The sequence below is a fragment of the Meles meles genome, chromosome 1 (genome assembly GCF_922984935.1).
Source record: "Meles meles chromosome 1, mMelMel3.1 paternal haplotype, whole genome shotgun sequence".
Taxonomy (NCBI): Eukaryota; Metazoa; Chordata; class Mammalia; order Carnivora; family Mustelidae; genus Meles; species Meles meles.
The window spans coordinates 39,092,455-39,111,015 of NC_060066.1; the positions used below are offsets into that span (position 1 = coordinate 39,092,455).

The window sequence follows — 18,561 nt, forward strand, 5'->3', positions numbered from 1 at the left end:
CTCTGAGCTGTTAAAAAGAAACCCAGTCTCAATTATGCAAGTTCTATTTTGAGTGTCACATGACTAGAATTGGTATGTTTAATTCTTTAAAAAACCTATGTAAGGGTCTTTACTTCTCGGTAATTTTATTTGCTCTCTAACAGTTTGAGGATATCTTAGTATATAATTGAAAATTATTAAAAGAGGAACATATGAACCATCCCAACTGAAATTTTTGTATCAGGAATTCTTATCAAGACCTATCTTGTTTATAGGTTAAAAAAAACTTTAATAAAATATGGCTAATAAGAAATGTAAATGTAAGTGGTATGATTTTCTTAACTACAACAATTCTTTCATTCATTGTTGATCTGCCCATCTCCTTTCTTTCCAGAGGCACCTTATAAAATTTGAAAATTGTTGCTTCTATAAGCCCACCATATATTTTCAAATCTACGTTTTTTCCTCCTCTCTTTCATACACGCATGCGCGCGCGCGCACACACACACACACACACACACTATATAAATCAACACTAGGAGTTTTTACTAATCATTGGAAAATTGCCTTTTAAAATTTTATTTATAATTCTTCTTCTGCCTCTTCTTTGCAGAGAAGATCCATACGTCATGTGTTGTTTGCTATGACTCTATGATTATGCTTATACCACTGGGACAGGTAGCAGCCCTCATGTTAAGGAAGGGCTGGAGCTTGCTTTCTTTTCTTTTTTTTTTCCTTTTCATGAACTAGTTCACTCCTTTGAATCGGAAGATTTGGGTTTTTTTGTGTTTTTTTAAAGATTTTATTTATTTATTTGACAGAGATCACAAGCAGGCAGAGAAGCAGGCATAGAGAGAAGGGGAAGCAGGGTCCCTGCTGAGCAGAGAGCCTGATGTGGGGCTCGATCCCAGGACCCTGAGATCATGACCGGAGCTGAAGGCAGAGGCTTTAACCCACTGAGCCACCCAGGCGCCCCAGAAGATTTGTTTTTTGATAGTTACTTGTAGAAACAAATTTATACTATGTTTAGGTATGCTGTTGATCAAAAGACAAGAAAAAGAACTCTATATTTGTTTCTTTCCGAATTACCAGATGGGGAGAACAAAAGCAAACAGGAGACAAAATGTACATTGTATAGGAAAATATTGAAAACCAAGGAAATTTTATTTATTTTTTAAGAAAATTTTAAATAGGAAAGTCAGATAACCAGATTAAGATCTGACACGTCAGTTACGATCATAAATGTAAATGAGGTACATTTACCTAATAATAAAGAAAGATTGCCAAATTGGATTTTAGAAAAATTCCCAGATTGATTTTGAAAAAGATTCTGAAATTGAATTCAGCCAGTGTTGTCTGGTTCAGATCTGTGAGAGATGTAGAAATAGTGCCCTTTCTAACTGCCCTTTGCTGGTTGTGAAATACTTTGGCTTCATACAGAACAGTCATCAAAAAAAGTAACTCAGTTTGAAAGTAAAAGAAAGCAGAAGGCCATACTGTGACGATCTAAGTTAAAATCAAGGTGGGAGCATTAAATGCAACAGAGGCTCCTGGAGGCTCCGCATTAGTATTTAGCTGCTCAGCATGGTGGGCCTGGGGCTTGGGAGGGGGAGACGCCAACACCAGGAGGCCTCAGGAGACTAGAACAGCAGCTCTTTTGAAAACTACATTCCCAGAAATATGACAGGAGTAGGAGACGTCTCTTAGCTCATGGAAGGTAGCTAGACAGAAAGGTATGTAAAAATAGAGGAATAAGTCCTTAATTTTGATCTAATGTTGAACTCTAAATCCTGAAAGCAGACCATACACCTGTTTTCAAATGCCGGTGTGAGTTTTACAGAAGTTAATCGTATAATTGGCCACAAAGAAATCCTTGATGAATTCCAGGAAGCTGAAATAGTACAGACCACATTCTCGGATCACAGTGAAAGAAAAACAAAATAATAACAAAAATAGAAATGAGTAAAACCATAACATCTGGAAATGTTAACACTACTCTTAAACTGCAGCTGGACCCAAGCAGAAACCAAGATTTCATTGCAGCGCATATTTTTAAAATTATTATGAAAACACTTACTATTAAACCTATAGTTTATGATGAAAGCTGTATGCAGAAGGAAATTCATTACTTCAATGTAATTCAAGCATTCCACTAAAAAAGTTAGGGAAGAAAAACACTGAAATAAAGCTGAGGCAAGCAGAAAGGAGCAATTAATAAATGTAAAAATTAATGAAATCATGACTAGAAAAGCCATGAATTGATAAATAAACCCAAGAATCTATTCTTAAAAGACATTCAAATAGATCCTCCGTAAGACCAAAGAAAGGAAAAATTTCAAATACCCAAAATTAGAAATAAAATTGAAAACAGATATGAAAACCTGGTTAAGTGGCTAATTTTCTAAGGAAAATAACTATGGAGCAAATAGAAGCTACATCCTGAAAATAACAGGACTATGTACTTTTATTTTCAACCTAGATGGTAACGCCTTTAAATCTTTTTTTTTTTTTTAAGATTTTATTTATTTATTTGTCAGAGAGATAGAGAGTTCAGGCAGGCAGAGGCAGAGGGAGAAGCAGGCTTCCCCCTGTGGGACTCGATCCCAGGACACTGGGATCATGACCTGAGCCAAAGGCAGCCACTTAACCGACTGAGCCACCCAGGCACCCAGGCCTTTAAATCTTTAGGAAACAGATTATTCTGATGTTGTTCACACTATTTGAGAACCTAAGAAGAAAGTTTGTACCCCCTTTTTTTTTGTATAATCAGTATAAATACTGATCCCAAACAACACACATAAAGAATACTGTGGACTAGTTTCCCTATGGAATATTAATGTAAAAATCCCTAATAAAAAATTAGCAGGTAGAATCCAGAAAAGAAAATCATTCTTCACTTAACACCAAGTGGTCTTAATGAAACTCGTTCTTTTTCTTTGTAACACTTTCAATAATTTGTACTTGCATAGTCCACTCATATGCTTATATTCTAGTTATCTCCCCCACCAGATTAGTTCTATGAGGACACAGTCATGTGTTACACTGTATATAATTACCTAGAACGGAAGACAGTGAGTACAAAGTAAACATTGTGAGTTAACTAAATTAATTATGGGAATGAAAGGATGGTTCCTTAAGAAATCCATTAACATAGTTCATCATGTTAATGACTCAGAAGGGAAATATCATGTAAATAGATGCTGAAAGGACATGCTCAAGTTTAATATCCATTCCTAATAAAGAATTCAAAACCCAATCGAAATAGAGATATCTGTGTCTTAAAAACATATTTCTCTCTTTTTAATAATTTTCACTTATTGGGAAATAATTGACACATATAGCATATACTTCTGAAGTACACAACATGATAATTTGATGTGCTTCTGCATTGTAGAGTGATTACCAAGCCCAAGGTAACGAACACAGTTATCACCCCGTATCGTTAATATCTCACTGTTTTGTGTGTGTGCAGTGAGAATGCTTAAGATCTCTCAGAAGCCTTGGAGTATGCAGTACCACAGTATTAAGTCTAGCCACAGAACTGTGTCTTAGGTCCTCAGAACTTTCTAAGCCAAACATCTGGGCCCTTTGACCTACATCACCCCATCTGGCCCTACTCCAGCCCCGACCATCACCATTCTCCTCTCTGCTTCTGTGACACTGGGAAAACCTATTTCTCTTAACCCAGAAGTTGGAGCACACTCATCGGTGAACACCAGGAAGTGTTCTCACTACAGTAAGAAAAGGGAAAAAGGGCGCCTGGGTGGCTCAGTGGGTTAAAGCCTCTGCCTTCAGCTCAGGTCATGATCCCAGGGTCCTGGAATCAAGCCCCGCATCGGGCTCTCTGCTCAGCAGGGAGCCTGCTTCCCTTCCTCTCTCTCTCTGCCTGCCTCTCTGCCTACTTGTGATCTCTGTCTGTCAAATAAATAAATAAAATCTAAAAAAAAAAAAAAGAAAAGGGAAAAAGATACCCACTCTTCGCTTTCTGCCTACCTGTGCTGGCTGGGCATTTTACAATGATCAGCAACGACTTTTACAAGAAAAAAAGTGATTGTGAAAATCATGCAGCAGCTTTGAAAAATATGTAGAGGGTCGGGTTAAATGAAAAAGTGGCACACAGCTGCATACCTACCTCTGTTCTGATTAAAAGCATGCACGAGGCGTACGCTGGAAATGAATGAGAGGCAGTAGGCAGGTGGATTTCTTTTTTTTTCTTTACTGTCATTATTGTTGGTGTAACAAGTTAAAGAATGAACTAAAAAAGAAAAGAGAAAGTGAGGGCAACTGGGAAGAAAGAGATCTGGCTTCTGGTGGGTAGCACCCAGACCCGTGGCTGCAGTCTTCTTCCTTAAAGGAATCTTAAGACTCCCAGCAGAATGCTTTCAGCTGATCAGGAAGCTGGGAAAGCTTGGAAGTCCTTCTCTCTGCTCTGCATACTCAGATGTAGAGAAGCCAAATTAATAAATAAAATATGAATGGCTCTAATAAGGAGACATTGATGGCAATTTGGGAAAGTCTCTGGAAGGAGCAATTGATGAAGTAGGAGGGAATGGAGAAGGCCAGATGTCAAACGCAGGTAAAGATGGTACTGCTGTCATGTCTATTGTTGAGAATTAAGAAAACAGAGAGACCCATCAAGAAAACATATAAAAATCCATGTAACTGAGCACTGCCTCACGGTATGAAGGAGTGTGACTGGTATTCTATAGAAGGCAGCTTGCCGGTATATTTCAGAGGAACAGCAGCTGTTAACAAAGTCCCCTTTAGGTGATTTTCCTAGGCAGTTGGCAGAGTGGTAAGCAACAATTTATGTTCAGGAATATTCATCACAGTCTCATTTTTAATACCAAAAAAGAAAAAAAAAAAGATGCAACCTTAACATGCAAAAATAGGGAATTGCTGAGATAAAGTATATATTGATGGAAAGGTATACTCCCCAGCTAATGAAAATCATGCTTTAGAAGAATATTCAATGACATAGAAAATACTTAATGGCAATGGAAAATAGGTTCCTAAATAGTATATACTGTATGATTCATATATTACAATATATTCATACATAGAGATGGAAAAATAGCTATAAAGAAATACTCCCAAATGTTAAAAATGATTTGGAGATGAGTGTTGAGATTATAGGGGATTTTCATTTTTCTTTCCAGGCTTTTCTGTATTTTTCCAAATTTTCTTAAAGGAACATGTAAACTTTTATAGCTTAAAATAATGAGGTTTTTTTAAAAAGATTTGATTTACTTCTTTGACAGAGATCACAAGCAGGCAGAGAGGCAGGCAGAGAGAGAGGTGGAAGCAGGCTCCCCGCTGAGCAGAGAGCCTGATATGGGAGGGGAGTCAATCCCAAGACCTTGGGATCATTGCCTGAGTGAAGGCAGAGGCTTTAACCCACTGAGCCACCCAGGTGCCCCAAAATAATGAGTTTAAAGATTATTCGTAATCCAAGTGCCTAGAGATAACCACTGATAGTGTCTGGATATAGTTTCTTCTAGCATTTTTCCTAGCCTCTTTTTCTGTATATAAAAAGAGAAGATACGTAAACACCATTTAAACTTTGTATTTTCACCAGTCCTCGTTAACCACATGCCCACCCGAAACTAAAACGGAAATACTTGTCACCAGCCTTGAAGTAACTTGCAGAGTTACAATAAAGAGTGATTAATCAGTTGATGACTGTACATGCTTTGAAAATACAGTGATTAACTGTAGCAAACCAATAGCTGGTTTAGCTGTTTAATAAAGAAGTCTAGTTTTGTTTTTGTTTTACAGTTAAGTAGAATTTAACATCAGATGGTAGTTGCATTAGATGACCTTGAAGGGCCTTTGCAATCCAGAGGTCGTGAGGCTAATGGAACGGTGTGTTCAACTCCCTCTCATTAATGATCCCTTTGGGAAACCTGGCTGTTCAGACCACAAGACCATACCCACATTGTGCTCTAATTTTAAGCAAAATTTTGAGGAGGAAACCGAGGTCCCTCCAAAGCTAACCTTACGAAATTAAACCGTCAAGTGACACACATCACAGTACATATTTCAGATTCCTGGCTTAGCTGAAGTATGACTATTGTCATAATTTATAGAAAACATGTAAAACGATGAGGTCAAAAGACATTTTAAGATGAAGAGGGGCCTGGTTGGGAGGGCCTCTTTGTTCAGACTAGGGGTTTGTTTTTAGAATTTATCACCTGTTCTCCTCTGTTAATTATGACTTTTAATGGAAAGAAAATGCCTAATTTGGAAGTATGCCCTAGTACTCTTCAAATTTATATTTTCATTTTTTTGAAAAGGAGAGGAGAGGCTTTCCCTTGTTAGCCATCAGCTGCTATTTTAACACACACACACACACACGTATATGCATATATATATATATGTATATATATATATAAAATATAATCAAAAGCTTAAAGGGATAAAGCCCGGATATATTATAACCTGGTAGATCAACAGCACCAAAGATAATGTTTCTCCTTCTCATTGCCTTTGACCTAGTTATTTGATTTCATGTAAAAATCATTTTTTTTACTTTCTGTAGGTTTCAGCTAAGTTATGGAATTATATGCAACATTAAATGACCAAAAACAAAAAGAAAACACTATTTTCTTCCTACAGAGACATGGTGCTTCTAGAAAATGCTTCATTGCTTTCACATTATAAACTTACCAAGTCACTTCATTGCTATTTGGAACCTATGAAAAATTTTTTCTCCTATGGATAGTTTCCTCTTTAGCATAGAGAATAGATGTTGCTTATGTAAATCTTAGATTTATGGTTGACTCAGAAAAATGCATACTCAGCTCTGGTCCCTCTTCCTATCACCATCTTTGTCAAAAGAAAAAAAAGTTGGTTTTTTTTTTTCATGAAACTTCTAGACATTTATGAACAAAAAGGCTCATATGGAGACTCAGTCCAAACTCTTAGTAAACTCACAGAGTGAGCTGACTTCCATGTTCCAGTTTTCTCATCTGTTTGGCTTTAATTTTTTCAGCATAGTTTAATAGTTATTTTCCCTTCCGTGTCACATGGACGGTCTGACTTTTCTTCTCTCCCCACTTGATTGTTTTCTACTCTCCCATCTCCTAGTAATTATAACCTCTGCGGCATCCTTTGAACAGTTGGGGCTGGAAAATAAGCATCTTGCTGCAAAGATAAAAAGCACCCCTTCGCACAGCCCATCTTTAGCTGATTTAAGCAAATTCAGAGTCCGGTGTGGCTTCTAGAGAGAGCTACCGGTCGTCTGGAGCCCCGTCCTAACACCGCCTCACACGAGCCTGGCTTTCCGAAATCCTAACGGGGCCTATCGACTGCTCCACTGTGTGAACTGGAGATATTTCTGTGTCATTCTATCTCAACGATTTTTTTTTTTATTTGTGTTTCTTGTTTTCTTTTTCAGCCTCACTGACTGTTATTTCGGTAAAAGCCGTCTCGGGCATGATCACTTTTTCTGTGACGGAGAAAATGCAGCTAACTTATCCCATCTTCTATATCATGTTTATCATCATGATCACGTCTTGCGTTTTCCAAGTCAAGTAAGTTAGCTGCTGCAGACTCACTCACCTTTCAACCTTCCGGGGCTTCTCTGAGCTTAATCTTTATTGGTGTCCGTTGGTAATTAACATGAGGTGTAACTGGTTTCTAAGGGTGAGGGTTCTACAGCAGATCCTCAGCCAGCATGCCCTGTTTTCTCCTTTGTGCCCAGTAATACGTTTTTTACTAAGCCCTGCCTTCATGTCTTGTGAGTTCTAAAGTATGGCCGTAATCTAGCGAAGTGCACTTTGATACTTTCCTGATGCTCTTCTGCTTGTAATTAATATCCATCGTATGCAGGTTGTCATTAGCAATAAATCAGAGGGGCAGGTCCACATCCAGGATTTCATTCTAAATATAGGAAATGCATGAACCCTTCACCTTCATCCCTAGCTCATGCTCATTAATTGCCCAGGGATGGACAAAACCAGACATTTGGCCGGGAGGGAAATCCTTTCCCCAGAACCCTGTATGCTTGGCCAGAATTTTCTTTGTACCCCTGGGATTGCGGAATGATTGTTTTATGTTTCTCTTGGGGCCTAATAGTGGTGACATGGAACTTTTGAGATTTCTGTTCTTCTCTCCCCCCACGTCCATCTGCTCCAATCACTTCCCTCCATTTCACATCGTGATTATGCCTTTGCTGGCAGAGGCTGTCTTTAGTCAGCCAGGAAGTTTTCTGTTTATCCCAAAATGCTATGCAAAAGCACTGTCCCGGTGCCAGGAAATTAGAGCCTACCCTCTCGAAGAGATGGTTCCCTCCATGGGCACCAGCAGTCAAGTCTAACCTCCACGGATTGGACATGGGCAAGGACTGGAGAAACCCAGTGTTCGGTCACTGTTTCATTTGTCGTGTCCTTACAGGAATGAGTGTGTTTCTCATGCCTGACCCTCGCTACTTTGTTTCATCTCCCTTTCTTCTTCTGAGTTCATCAGCCCGGCTAGAGTATCTTTTGGAGTTTCATGACTAACATCGTTATCTTTCAATGGGCTGTACAAATTTCAGTGGCAGGCACAAGGGACGGTACCCTGCACTCCCATCCCTCTTCTTCGAGTCCCTGCCCCTGCCCCGCTGGAGCTGCGGTGAACGCACTCCAACTGTAGGACTGGCCACCGGGCGAAACTGCCCAAGACGGTGTGTTTGTTCATAGATTTGTGCATATATGTAAGTGTGTGCACATGGGCACCTGTGTACACACATCCCCTCAGGCACACCTGGGCTCTATCCACAAACATTTTTTTTTCAACTGTGCTACAATAGGACCTAAGCATTTTAGTTTAGTTTTTTTTTTTTCTTTTTTTAATTGTCCAGTTGGTGTCAGTGACAGGGCAGCATGACTTCCTAGTGGGGGCTGGAATCACGCTGGTGGCCGGAGAGAGACGGCGAGCTCCCACATGTGCTCTGCAGCTGGAGCCCTGAGCATTGTTTCCGAAACGTTAAACATTCCCTCACTCCTCCATCTTCTTTCTTGGCACGTGGCATGTCAATGGATAGCTACACTATTCCCCAGATATGATATTTAACAGATTCTAGGGTCTATCCTCATGAATCAGCTCCAGTGTGATACTGGTCCAGCAGCTTGAACCGTTTCCAACTCAAACTTCTGTGGCCTCAGAATATGATTAATTGCTTTTCATTGTTACTGTTGTTGGTTTAAACAGACCATAAAACCTGACATCTGATCTCATCCATCAGATGCATATAAGCTATGACTGCTGATTGGAAATGCCCTTTTTCTGCACTTCCTCTCCCTTTGTAGTTGTAGCTTAAGGACATGCGTTTCTTGATGTTATTGTTAACTTATTGCTGAGCGTTCCTTAAAGCCAGAGCTCCAGTAAGTGCCTTCTGCTCTAGGTTCCTGAGTCAAGCCACGAAGCTCTACGACACAGCGATGGTGGTGCCGGTCAACCACCTTTTCTTTACGACCAGTGCCATTACTGCAGGTGAGCCTTGGCTTCCTACCCTTCGGTGACTCTACCCCCACACCAGGTGTCCATCAAGTTTCTCTCAGGGTAGACAACACACTCGAGGAATCTTAGGTTATAAGGAATTGCGTAGCCCACGTCTCATCATCCTCCCCTCCGCCCAGGACTGAATTTCCTCCATGATGTCATCTAGGATGGGTTACTGTGCTTTGTGTGAAGGCTCCCCGGGGCTCTCCATCTCCGGAGATGGCACAGTCCTCTTTTGGATCACGCTAATTATCTGGAGAGCTCGAATTATTGGAAAGTGTTTCCTTATCCTGGACTTGAAACTACCCTCCCTGTGAATTCGAGACTGTCATCTTAGTTCTGCTTTCAGGAGTCTTCTCCTTGCCAGCCCTTCTGATAATCAAAGCTGCTAAAGGGTCCTCTCGTGTCTTCTCTCTGGACCAAACATCCCTATTCCCATGAACTCTTCCCTCTGTGTTCCTCACTGCCCTGACCAGAGAGAGAGGTCCAAAACTGAATCCCAAATGGAATCTGGTGTTCCAGGGCAGGCCAGGCAGATGACAATAGAAACTGCCATCATTGCAGCTCTGGCCTCTATTTTTCTACTCTTATAGTTCTTTGGTATTTACTGACAACTGTATATCTGTATATATCTATATCTATCTATCTATCTATCTATCTATATATATATATAAACACAACAGTGTTCTTAAAAAATCATAAATTTGAAATTTGATCCAAATCAAGATACAGTAGATACCAGTATCTCACTCCTAAGTCTAGTACTGATGTAGCCTAGTTTACTGGCTTATTGGATGTATTTACTACCTTCTCAGATTGGACGTTCATTTCCCAAAGCAAAATGTATGCATTTTGGAAGCATACATTAAGGATTATGTTTCCTAATTGGCACATCTTTCTTATTTCATGGCAGACAATGTGACTGCTAGTGGGCAGTTTTTTAAGAGTAATTGATGTCTTTCTTTTATTTCCTAAAATTGAAACTTAAAAAGAAAGATCATATAGCAAGACATCTGATTTTTTTTTTAGCATTTGATGCTTGTTGACAGAAGAAAGTAATTAAAGATTGCACATTTGTGTGCCCTAGAATTACTAGAAGAAAAACAATAATAGGGCCAAAAGAGTTACAGGCATGACAGACAGCCTAGTAGTTAATATTAATGTTGTAAAGATGTGTAAAAAAATGTAGTTCCCTTGAAAAGAACATTTTGTAGGAGGAGCAACAGGGTTGGAATGTCAATACTCAGCACACCAAGTAAATGAAGAGTCAGGGAGGCTGGAACTTTCTGGGAGCAATCATTCATCTGCTGTTGCTGAAGTGTGGAACGGAGGTGAAGCTTCTTGACTAAATTTCCCCTTTTGCCCCCATTGAAAAGTCTAGCTTAAGATTAAAACTCAGTACCATATTTTGCCTGCAAACTAGTAGAGTTTCTGTTTCATTCTTTTTATTGCACTAACTGATACCAGCAAGCTATCACAGGTGCACTCGTGGAGCTGGGTGGCACGGTGCCGCCCTCCCAGAGCTCCGTTTCACAGTCTTTACCATGAGTCCGAAAAATGTTTCTAGTCTCTGATCCTACAGCTCACCACCAACAACCAAAATAACCCAATCTAAAACTGGGCAAAGGACTTGAATAGACATTTCTCCAAAGAAGATGTACAAATGACCAATAAGCACATGAGAAGATGCTCGACATCACTAGCCACTAGGGAAACCTAAGTCAAAACCACAAGGTGATATCACCTTAACTAACCCATTAGGATGGCTACCAGCAAAAACAAACAAAACAAAACAAAAAACAATAAAATTAACAAGCATTGCTGAGGATGTGGGGAAAATCTGAATTCTGCGCACTGTTGGGAATGTAAAATGGAGTAGCCACTGTGGAAAACACTAGGGCAGTTCCTCCAAACATTAAACGTAGAATCACCATACAGTCCAGCAATTCCACTTCTGGACACATATCCAAAAAAATCGAAAGCAGGGGTGTGAACAGGTATCGGTATGCCAGGGTAATAGCAGCATTATTTACAATAGCCAAAAGGTAGAAACAACCCAATTGTCCATCAATAGATGAGTGCAAAAGGAAAATGTGGTATGTCCTATGAGGAAATATTATTCAGCCTTAAAAAGGAAGGAAATTCTGGGGCGCCTGGGTGGCTCAGAGGGTTAAGCCTCTGCCTTCGGCTCAGGTCATGATCGCAGGGTCCTGGGATCGAGCCCCACATCAGGCTCTCTGCTCAGCAGGGGATTCTGCTTCCTCCTCTCTCTCTGCCTGCTTCTCTGCCTACTCTGTCAAATAAATAAAATCTTAAAAAAAAATTCTGACCCATGGTGACAACATGGATGAACCTTGACGACATTATGCTGAGTGACATAAGCTGGTCACAAAAAGACCAATGCTGCTTGATTGCTCCTATATGAGGGATCTGGAGTAGTCAGACTTACAGCAGATGGAAGCAGAGCGGCGATGGCCAGAGGATGGAGAAGGGGCAAATGCAGAGCTGTCCGTTAATGGGTATGGACTTCCAGTGTGGCAAGGTGAGAAAGTTCTGGAGATAAGTCGCTCAACAGTGTGAATATACTTCACATAATGACTGCAAACTTAAAAATGGTTATGACGGTAAACTTCAGGCTATTTGTATTTTACTACAAACTTTTTTAAAGATTTTATTTACTTGTCAGAGAGAGAGGGAGGAGGAGGATCAGAGCAAGAGGGGGAAACAGGCTCCCCACTGAGCAGGGAGCCCAATGTGGGGCTCCATCCCAGTACCCCGGGATCATGACCTGAGCAGAAGGCAGACACTTAACTGACTGAGCCACCCAGGCATCCCTTTACTATACTTTACATTTTTTTTTTAAAGAGTCATTCTACTCTTTACAAAAGAAATTCTTCTTTAAGCAGCAATAACAGAAAACAAATCCTAAAATGCTGAGGAAGAAAAGAAATATGTACAAGGAAGTTTATTGCTACTTGACTAAAGCAAAAAAAAATTTCAAAACAGCTTAAAATGCCCTTAGAGAAATGAATATTATGGTGCATCTGCTTAGAATAACATGGGAACATTAAAATGATTACAAGGAAGTATGCCATAACATGGAGAAATGCTCTCAAAATGTTCATCCACTCAACCAGTATTTCTTAGAACTGGACGTGGCTTCTTCCTGGATGAAGTTTATTCTGTAGGTGAGGAGACAGGCTTGTGAGAGCGCTCCTGGGGCATAGGACTCTTGTCTTGTCCGTCATGGTAGGCACAGCACCTCACACAATGGCCGGCATGTAGGACTCAATAAATATTGGCTGATGAGCCAGGCTAACACCAACGTACACAAACACACACATGCACACAGAAATTCAACTCCACATGATACATAATTTAAGATTATTTTTGTAATTAAATATTTTACTTATTTTTTGACAGAGAGATAGCAAGAGAAGGAACACAAGTAGAGGGAGTGGGAGAGGGAGAAGCAGGCTTCCCACTGAGCCAGGAGCCTGAGGCAGGACTTGATCCCAGGACCCTGGGATCATGACCTGAGCCAAAGGCAGATGCTTAATGACTGAGCCACCCAGATACTCCTTAAAGATACCTTTAAAAAAAAATAACTCTCGGGGCGCCTGGGTGGCTCAGTGGTTTAAGCCGCTGCCTTCGGCTCAGGTCATGATCTCAGGGTCCTGGGATCGAGTCCCGCATCGGGCTCTCTGCTTGGCAGGGAGCCTGCTTCCCTCTCACGCTCTCTGCCTGCCTCTCTGCCTACTTGTGATCTCTGTCAAATAAATAAATAAAATCTTAAAAAAAAAAAAAAAATAACTCTCTGAAGGCTTTGGGACCTTAGACCAAGAAGTCATCATCAAGATCAAGGAGAGAAGACAAGTTTATCAGAGTAAATAACACATCCAAGTTTTCCTTCCCCCAAAAGGGAAGACCAGAAGGAAGCAAAAGGAGAGGGTGTTGGCAGTGAGAAACAGAGCTGGGGAGAATGGCTCCCGTGTCCTCCAGGGCATAAGTGTGCATGGAGCATTGCCAAGAGTGTCAGCCTGGGCGGCCAGCTGCTGAGCTGAAGGGGATGCTGTGTCCCAGGCCCCAGAGTCTGCCCAGACCCTCGGTTCAGGTCTGCAGACCCCTGGCCTAAAAGTGTAGGTGGGAAAGGTCACTAGAGTTTTTTTTCTTGCCTGTTCTGGTGGGACAAATCCTAGACTGGATGAGAATTTTCTATTTCCAAAAGTTATGTCAACTCTGTTAATTTTAGAATAATAATACATCGTATGAAGTCTACGAATCTGTGTTCTTTTTGAAATCACTGAAATGTAAGTGTGGAATGCATATATTTTTAAACATAAGCTACTGAATGTGCATTTTAAGGGTAGCTATCCTTAGAAAAAATAATACATGAACATAATTTGAAAAACAATGTAGCTAGTATATATATATTCTTTCCCTAAAATCACATTTGTCTTTTATTCTGGTTACAGGTATCATATTTTATCAGGAGTTCCATGGTGCAGCTTTTCTAACTGTATTTATATATATTTTTGGGTAAGTAGATGTCTCATAAGTAAGGAATGTGAAATCCATTACTTTTATGTGGGTTTTTGGCATTCTACCTGAGGTATAGAAAATTGTAAGACAATATAAGAAACATTTGTTCCCTGAGCTCTTAAAAGAAACCTAGTTTTCATTTAGCATCCTCCAAAGGACTCCATGTCTTTGACTTGGTAATTTGGGTCTCTCTCTGAGGCTTCTGAACCCGGGGACTTTCAGTCCCAGCCACGGTCTAGAAGAATCCAGCACTGACTGTTGTAGCTACTCCATGACGTCTCTCTGCTAAATCAGACCTACCTCCTTCTTGGAAATTTCTAGGTTAGAACCCACCCAGGAACCACAGATGCCTATAGGATCCCCTAGAATAAAGGTTTAGTCTAGGGCAGATTCTTAGCTTTGGACTTAATAACATCAGATGGGAAGTAGCCCTTTCTTGTGTCTGGGTGTCCATCTTTAACCCTTCCTAGAAATTCGGTAGGCATCATTGCTGACATTCTTGCAAACAGAGAGCAGAACTGGGGCAGACTATCACCAACGTATCAGATCTGCTGGATCTGACTGGCACTCCATTAATGCTTAGCTGTTTCTTGATCTCGTGTTCTGCATGACCATTATGCAGACTTGAGCCCAAGCTATTTTCAGTGTAGAAAACCATCTAGCTTGAAAATCCAATTTCATAAGATACTTGGGCAAGCCTAAATTTCTAGGACTGGAAACGATGACTATTCTTATGGCCAAGGACAATTAAATTTCTTAGAAAATTAAAATAAATATATATATATATATTTTTTTTTTTTGCTCATGTTGCATGCCAGTAATGGGTCTGGGCATGCATGGATAGAAAAATGAGACCTAGTGTCTACCCAAAGGGTTTAGAGCGGGAATTAGCCTCCAGATGGTAAAAACCTGGGGCAGAGATTTATTGGAAGCTGCCCAGGTCTTGGTTCTGGGGGAAAATATAATTGACTGCAGCAATTAAGACAAGTTCTAGAAGGCTTACCATGAGAAACAGGAAAAACAAAACCAGTGGAATTTATGTCATCATGTAGACTATGGAGCTGGTATTTAACACCATGGGTTGTTTCAGTGTTCTTATGTTCTTTATTAATATCACTCTTACAGGTGTTTTCTGTCATTCCTTGGTGTGTTTTTGGTCACGAGAAATCGAGAAAAGGAACATCTGCCACAGTCCTACATTGATTTTGGAAATATTCCGGGTAAAACTGTATAATCTTTCATTTATGATGGGAAACTTTATCCTTATAAATTAGTAGTTGCTGGTATTATTGGGGTGTTAAAATTAATATAAAACATAATTTTTATCCTCAAGAAAGTGTCTTTTTAACGATGAAACCAGAGGCGAGGTTTTAACCATCAGTGTTAATAATCATTTATTTGAACGTCAGTTTTGCACAGACCACTGGGGATGTAAAAGACCTGGCCCTTGATTTGGGGGATGTTGCAAATTTCTTTTTGTGTTTCCTTAAACTGAAAAAGGGTGGGGATAGGAGTAGGGAATGGCTACCAGGAGAGTCTTTGAAGGAACATCCCAGGAGAGGAGCTTAGACTGGTAAGGACCATCGTTCTGGGCAAGACTGCAGAAACCTGTGCACGGTGGGGCCGAAAGGGACGTCCCTCATAGTCACCTGAACACGGAGAGCTTCTCCCCCTCCACTTTGCCTTCTTCATCCCGATCCATTTCACATCCCCCATCTTTGCAGTCCTCCACTCTCCTTGGGAAGTAACTTGCTGTTGTCATGCAGACAGCAGAAGCGATGTTCAGAACAAAGCCAAGAGTTGGCTGTATCCTCACCTCCGCCCCGGCCCACCCAGTACGTCCTGCTTTGCTAGGGAATCGCGACAACCTACGGGTTTCTAGACAGAAGTAATGATGACCTGGCAGCTTCCTCTCCCCTTCGGTTAGGTCCCCAACTTTGAAGCAAAAGCCATTAACGCCTCATCCCTACAACTGAGAAAACATGACCTAAGGAGCTCTGTGTTCTTTTTCCCTCTTGGGCCCTCTTATCCCCTAAGAGCGTTCCAGGCCAGAACTGCTCTGGTGGCAAAGGTGGGCATTGTGAGTGACTTGTGTGGTCAGAGGCTCTTGGGTAGAAAATGCCATTTAACTCCATTTTCCAGTTCACAAAGCCCCATACATAGGATCAGCAGCAGCTTTTAGAAGCTGCTATGGAAGTCTGCTTTTCTTGATGGTACACGCATTAGACCAAACACAGAAAAGGGGAAAGGACACTGGGAAGGAAGGTGTGGAGATGAGTGGACGCTTCACGTTCATCTCTTGACCAATCCAGCCCAGTTTCCATGCCCCGCACAGGAGGCCCTGTGTGGCAGGGAGCCCACTGTCTCCTGCGGAGAGCCTGTGGTCACCACAAGGGACACAGAGTTCCGGGGCCCTTTCTTCCTGACGTTGATCTCTTCTGTGTAACCACAGAGCACTATAAAAAGGGACTAAAATGTGGCCTAGAAAGAGGAGAAACCATTACTAAGACGTATTTCTTTCTAAGAGCACTAAAGATTTTTTTTGTGTGACTGTTATCTCCACAGGGAAACAAATGTTGGACAAAATACAGCCAGATTCAAATGGCTTATCCTACGGAACCCTGCCTGATGGAAGTGACTCAACAAAGAGCCAAAGTGGAGAGAAGAAAGAGGTCTGAGCTGCCGAGAGGGATGGCCACTGGCCTGTTACTCTATCCCACCTTTAAAAACCCTCCCCTTATGTCCCAGCTGGTTCACGCTGACCTGCGCAAGCATCACCATCCCCCAGCCCTCGACCCCACCTCCGTTTGCACGGACAGCTGGGGCCTTCCTAAGCTTTGACAGTCTCATGTCTTCACAGAATGGGATTTGAAGTGTTCCCACACTCTGGATGTCCCCCCTCGTGAACATCGACCCAGCTAGATCTTAATTAGAGCCTGGCTTCCTGAGCAGGACCATCACACAAAAATGTGCATTCACAATTTGGCTACAGAACACGCACAGGCTGCTTTTCCCACAGGACTTCGAGCGTCGGCTGCTTGGCTTTAAAGAGACACGTTCATCCCCCAACCTCGCTCCTGTACCAAAGGTTTGAGAGCATCCGTTTCTCCTACGACATCTTTTACGAGCCTCCCCCGTAAGGATCTCACCTTTCTAGTCCTGAGTTAGAACAGTGAATCATCTTTTTCTGAAAATGAGCCCTGTTCTAACTGTCCTTTGAAAATTAAGACTATCTTCAAAATGAGAGTCTGTAAGTGGCCTTCCGTGATGTGTATACCTTGACTGGTGAACTTTTTCAAATGAAGAAAGGAACAGTTTAAGAATTAAGACCAGTTTTTCAAAAAATATAGAATGATGAGCATTTTCTTCAGCTATATGATCCAATCATACTTGAATTGAGACTGAAAACTTCATCTCCTATGCAGGTATTTCTGTGAGTCTTATGACTTACCTAGCAGGTTTATTGTACATTTTAACTCTTGACGCAAGTCTCAAAAAATTGTATTTAAGTTCTAAGTGTTATTTTCACGAGCACACCATTTCCTCCCCCAAGTTATTATCCCAAGCTTTATAAATTCTTCTAGGCAAGGGTACAGCTATGAGTAGAGAATTGGATTTTAGCCATTTAAGTCTGTAGATGTAGCCAGATGGCCCAACCTGCGTCTAGAGAGGAAGGCCATGTGCTCCTGGACCTGAATGACTTTTCTGCTGTGACTGGTCAATTATCTACCAAGATTCATTTGCAGATAGAGTTCATAATCCTATATGTTAGTTATGATCTACTAATATATTTAATGACAAGAAAAGAGCTAGCCTTCACAGTAAACAACATCAAGTCAGAAGCCCTATCGCCCTATCCTTAATGACATGTCAAAAGCTTCCCCTCACTTCTGATGTGCCAGTCCAAGGCTCTTCCAACCAGCTGTCTTGCATTTATGAAGGTTGTATAACTCAGAGCTATCGAGACTGTAATCTTAACTGCTTTGGGTCTTTGAGCGTTTTTCTTTGTCATAACCTATAGTGCTGGCCAAACTGAGCCACAAAGGCGAGATTCGAATCCATCGCCAATGTATGAATAATAACCTAGAGCCCGTGTCTGGCTTTTGAACTCCGCTCTTGTGGAATGTATCCCCTAATTCAAATAAAGCAGTCATATAATTTATGGCATGTTTTACTGAATTGGTCCAACATGTTGGCACCCGAAGGCTCGGCTAAGAAATGCGTCTGGTGTCTTAAACTGCAGATTTTTGATGACTCTCAAAACTGGTTTCAAAGATGGCAAAAATATTTAGACTAAAGAGTTTCACTTGAAGTAGGACTACACTTATAGCTACAGCACGTGGTTTTGAGCATTGTAGAATTTTGTGCAGACACAAGCGTGATGCCAATATTTTAGTAGTTGCCAACATTTGCATCTTTTAAAAGTTTTGAGAAATGACATCGACTTATGCACTTTTAAGCAATCCAGCAGTGTTTTAGAAGTCCAGGAAACATATAAAATATATTGAGACCTAATTTTACTTTCCATACTGCTTCTTCAAAGCAAGGTGAAGA

At 41.0% G+C, this 18,561-nt stretch overlaps 1 protein-coding gene across 1 annotated transcript in view; it reads left to right on the top strand.

Moving 5' to 3' along the window:
* NIPAL2 (NIPA like domain containing 2) overlaps window positions 1-18,169 on the top strand; it is a 71,731-nt gene extending 53,562 nt beyond the window's left edge. Inside the window, exons 7-11 of the mRNA XM_045980164.1 lie at window positions 7,379-7,514; window positions 9,368-9,456; window positions 13,941-14,004; window positions 15,133-15,227; window positions 16,573-18,169. Coding sequence (XP_045836120.1) covers window positions 7,379-7,514; window positions 9,368-9,456; window positions 13,941-14,004; window positions 15,133-15,227; window positions 16,573-16,685 — 497 coding nt within the window. The 3' untranslated portion in view covers window positions 16,686-18,169. The remainder of the gene's footprint in view (window positions 1-7,378; window positions 7,515-9,367; window positions 9,457-13,940; window positions 14,005-15,132; window positions 15,228-16,572) is intronic.
* Window positions 18,170-18,561: the final 392 nt, after the last annotated feature.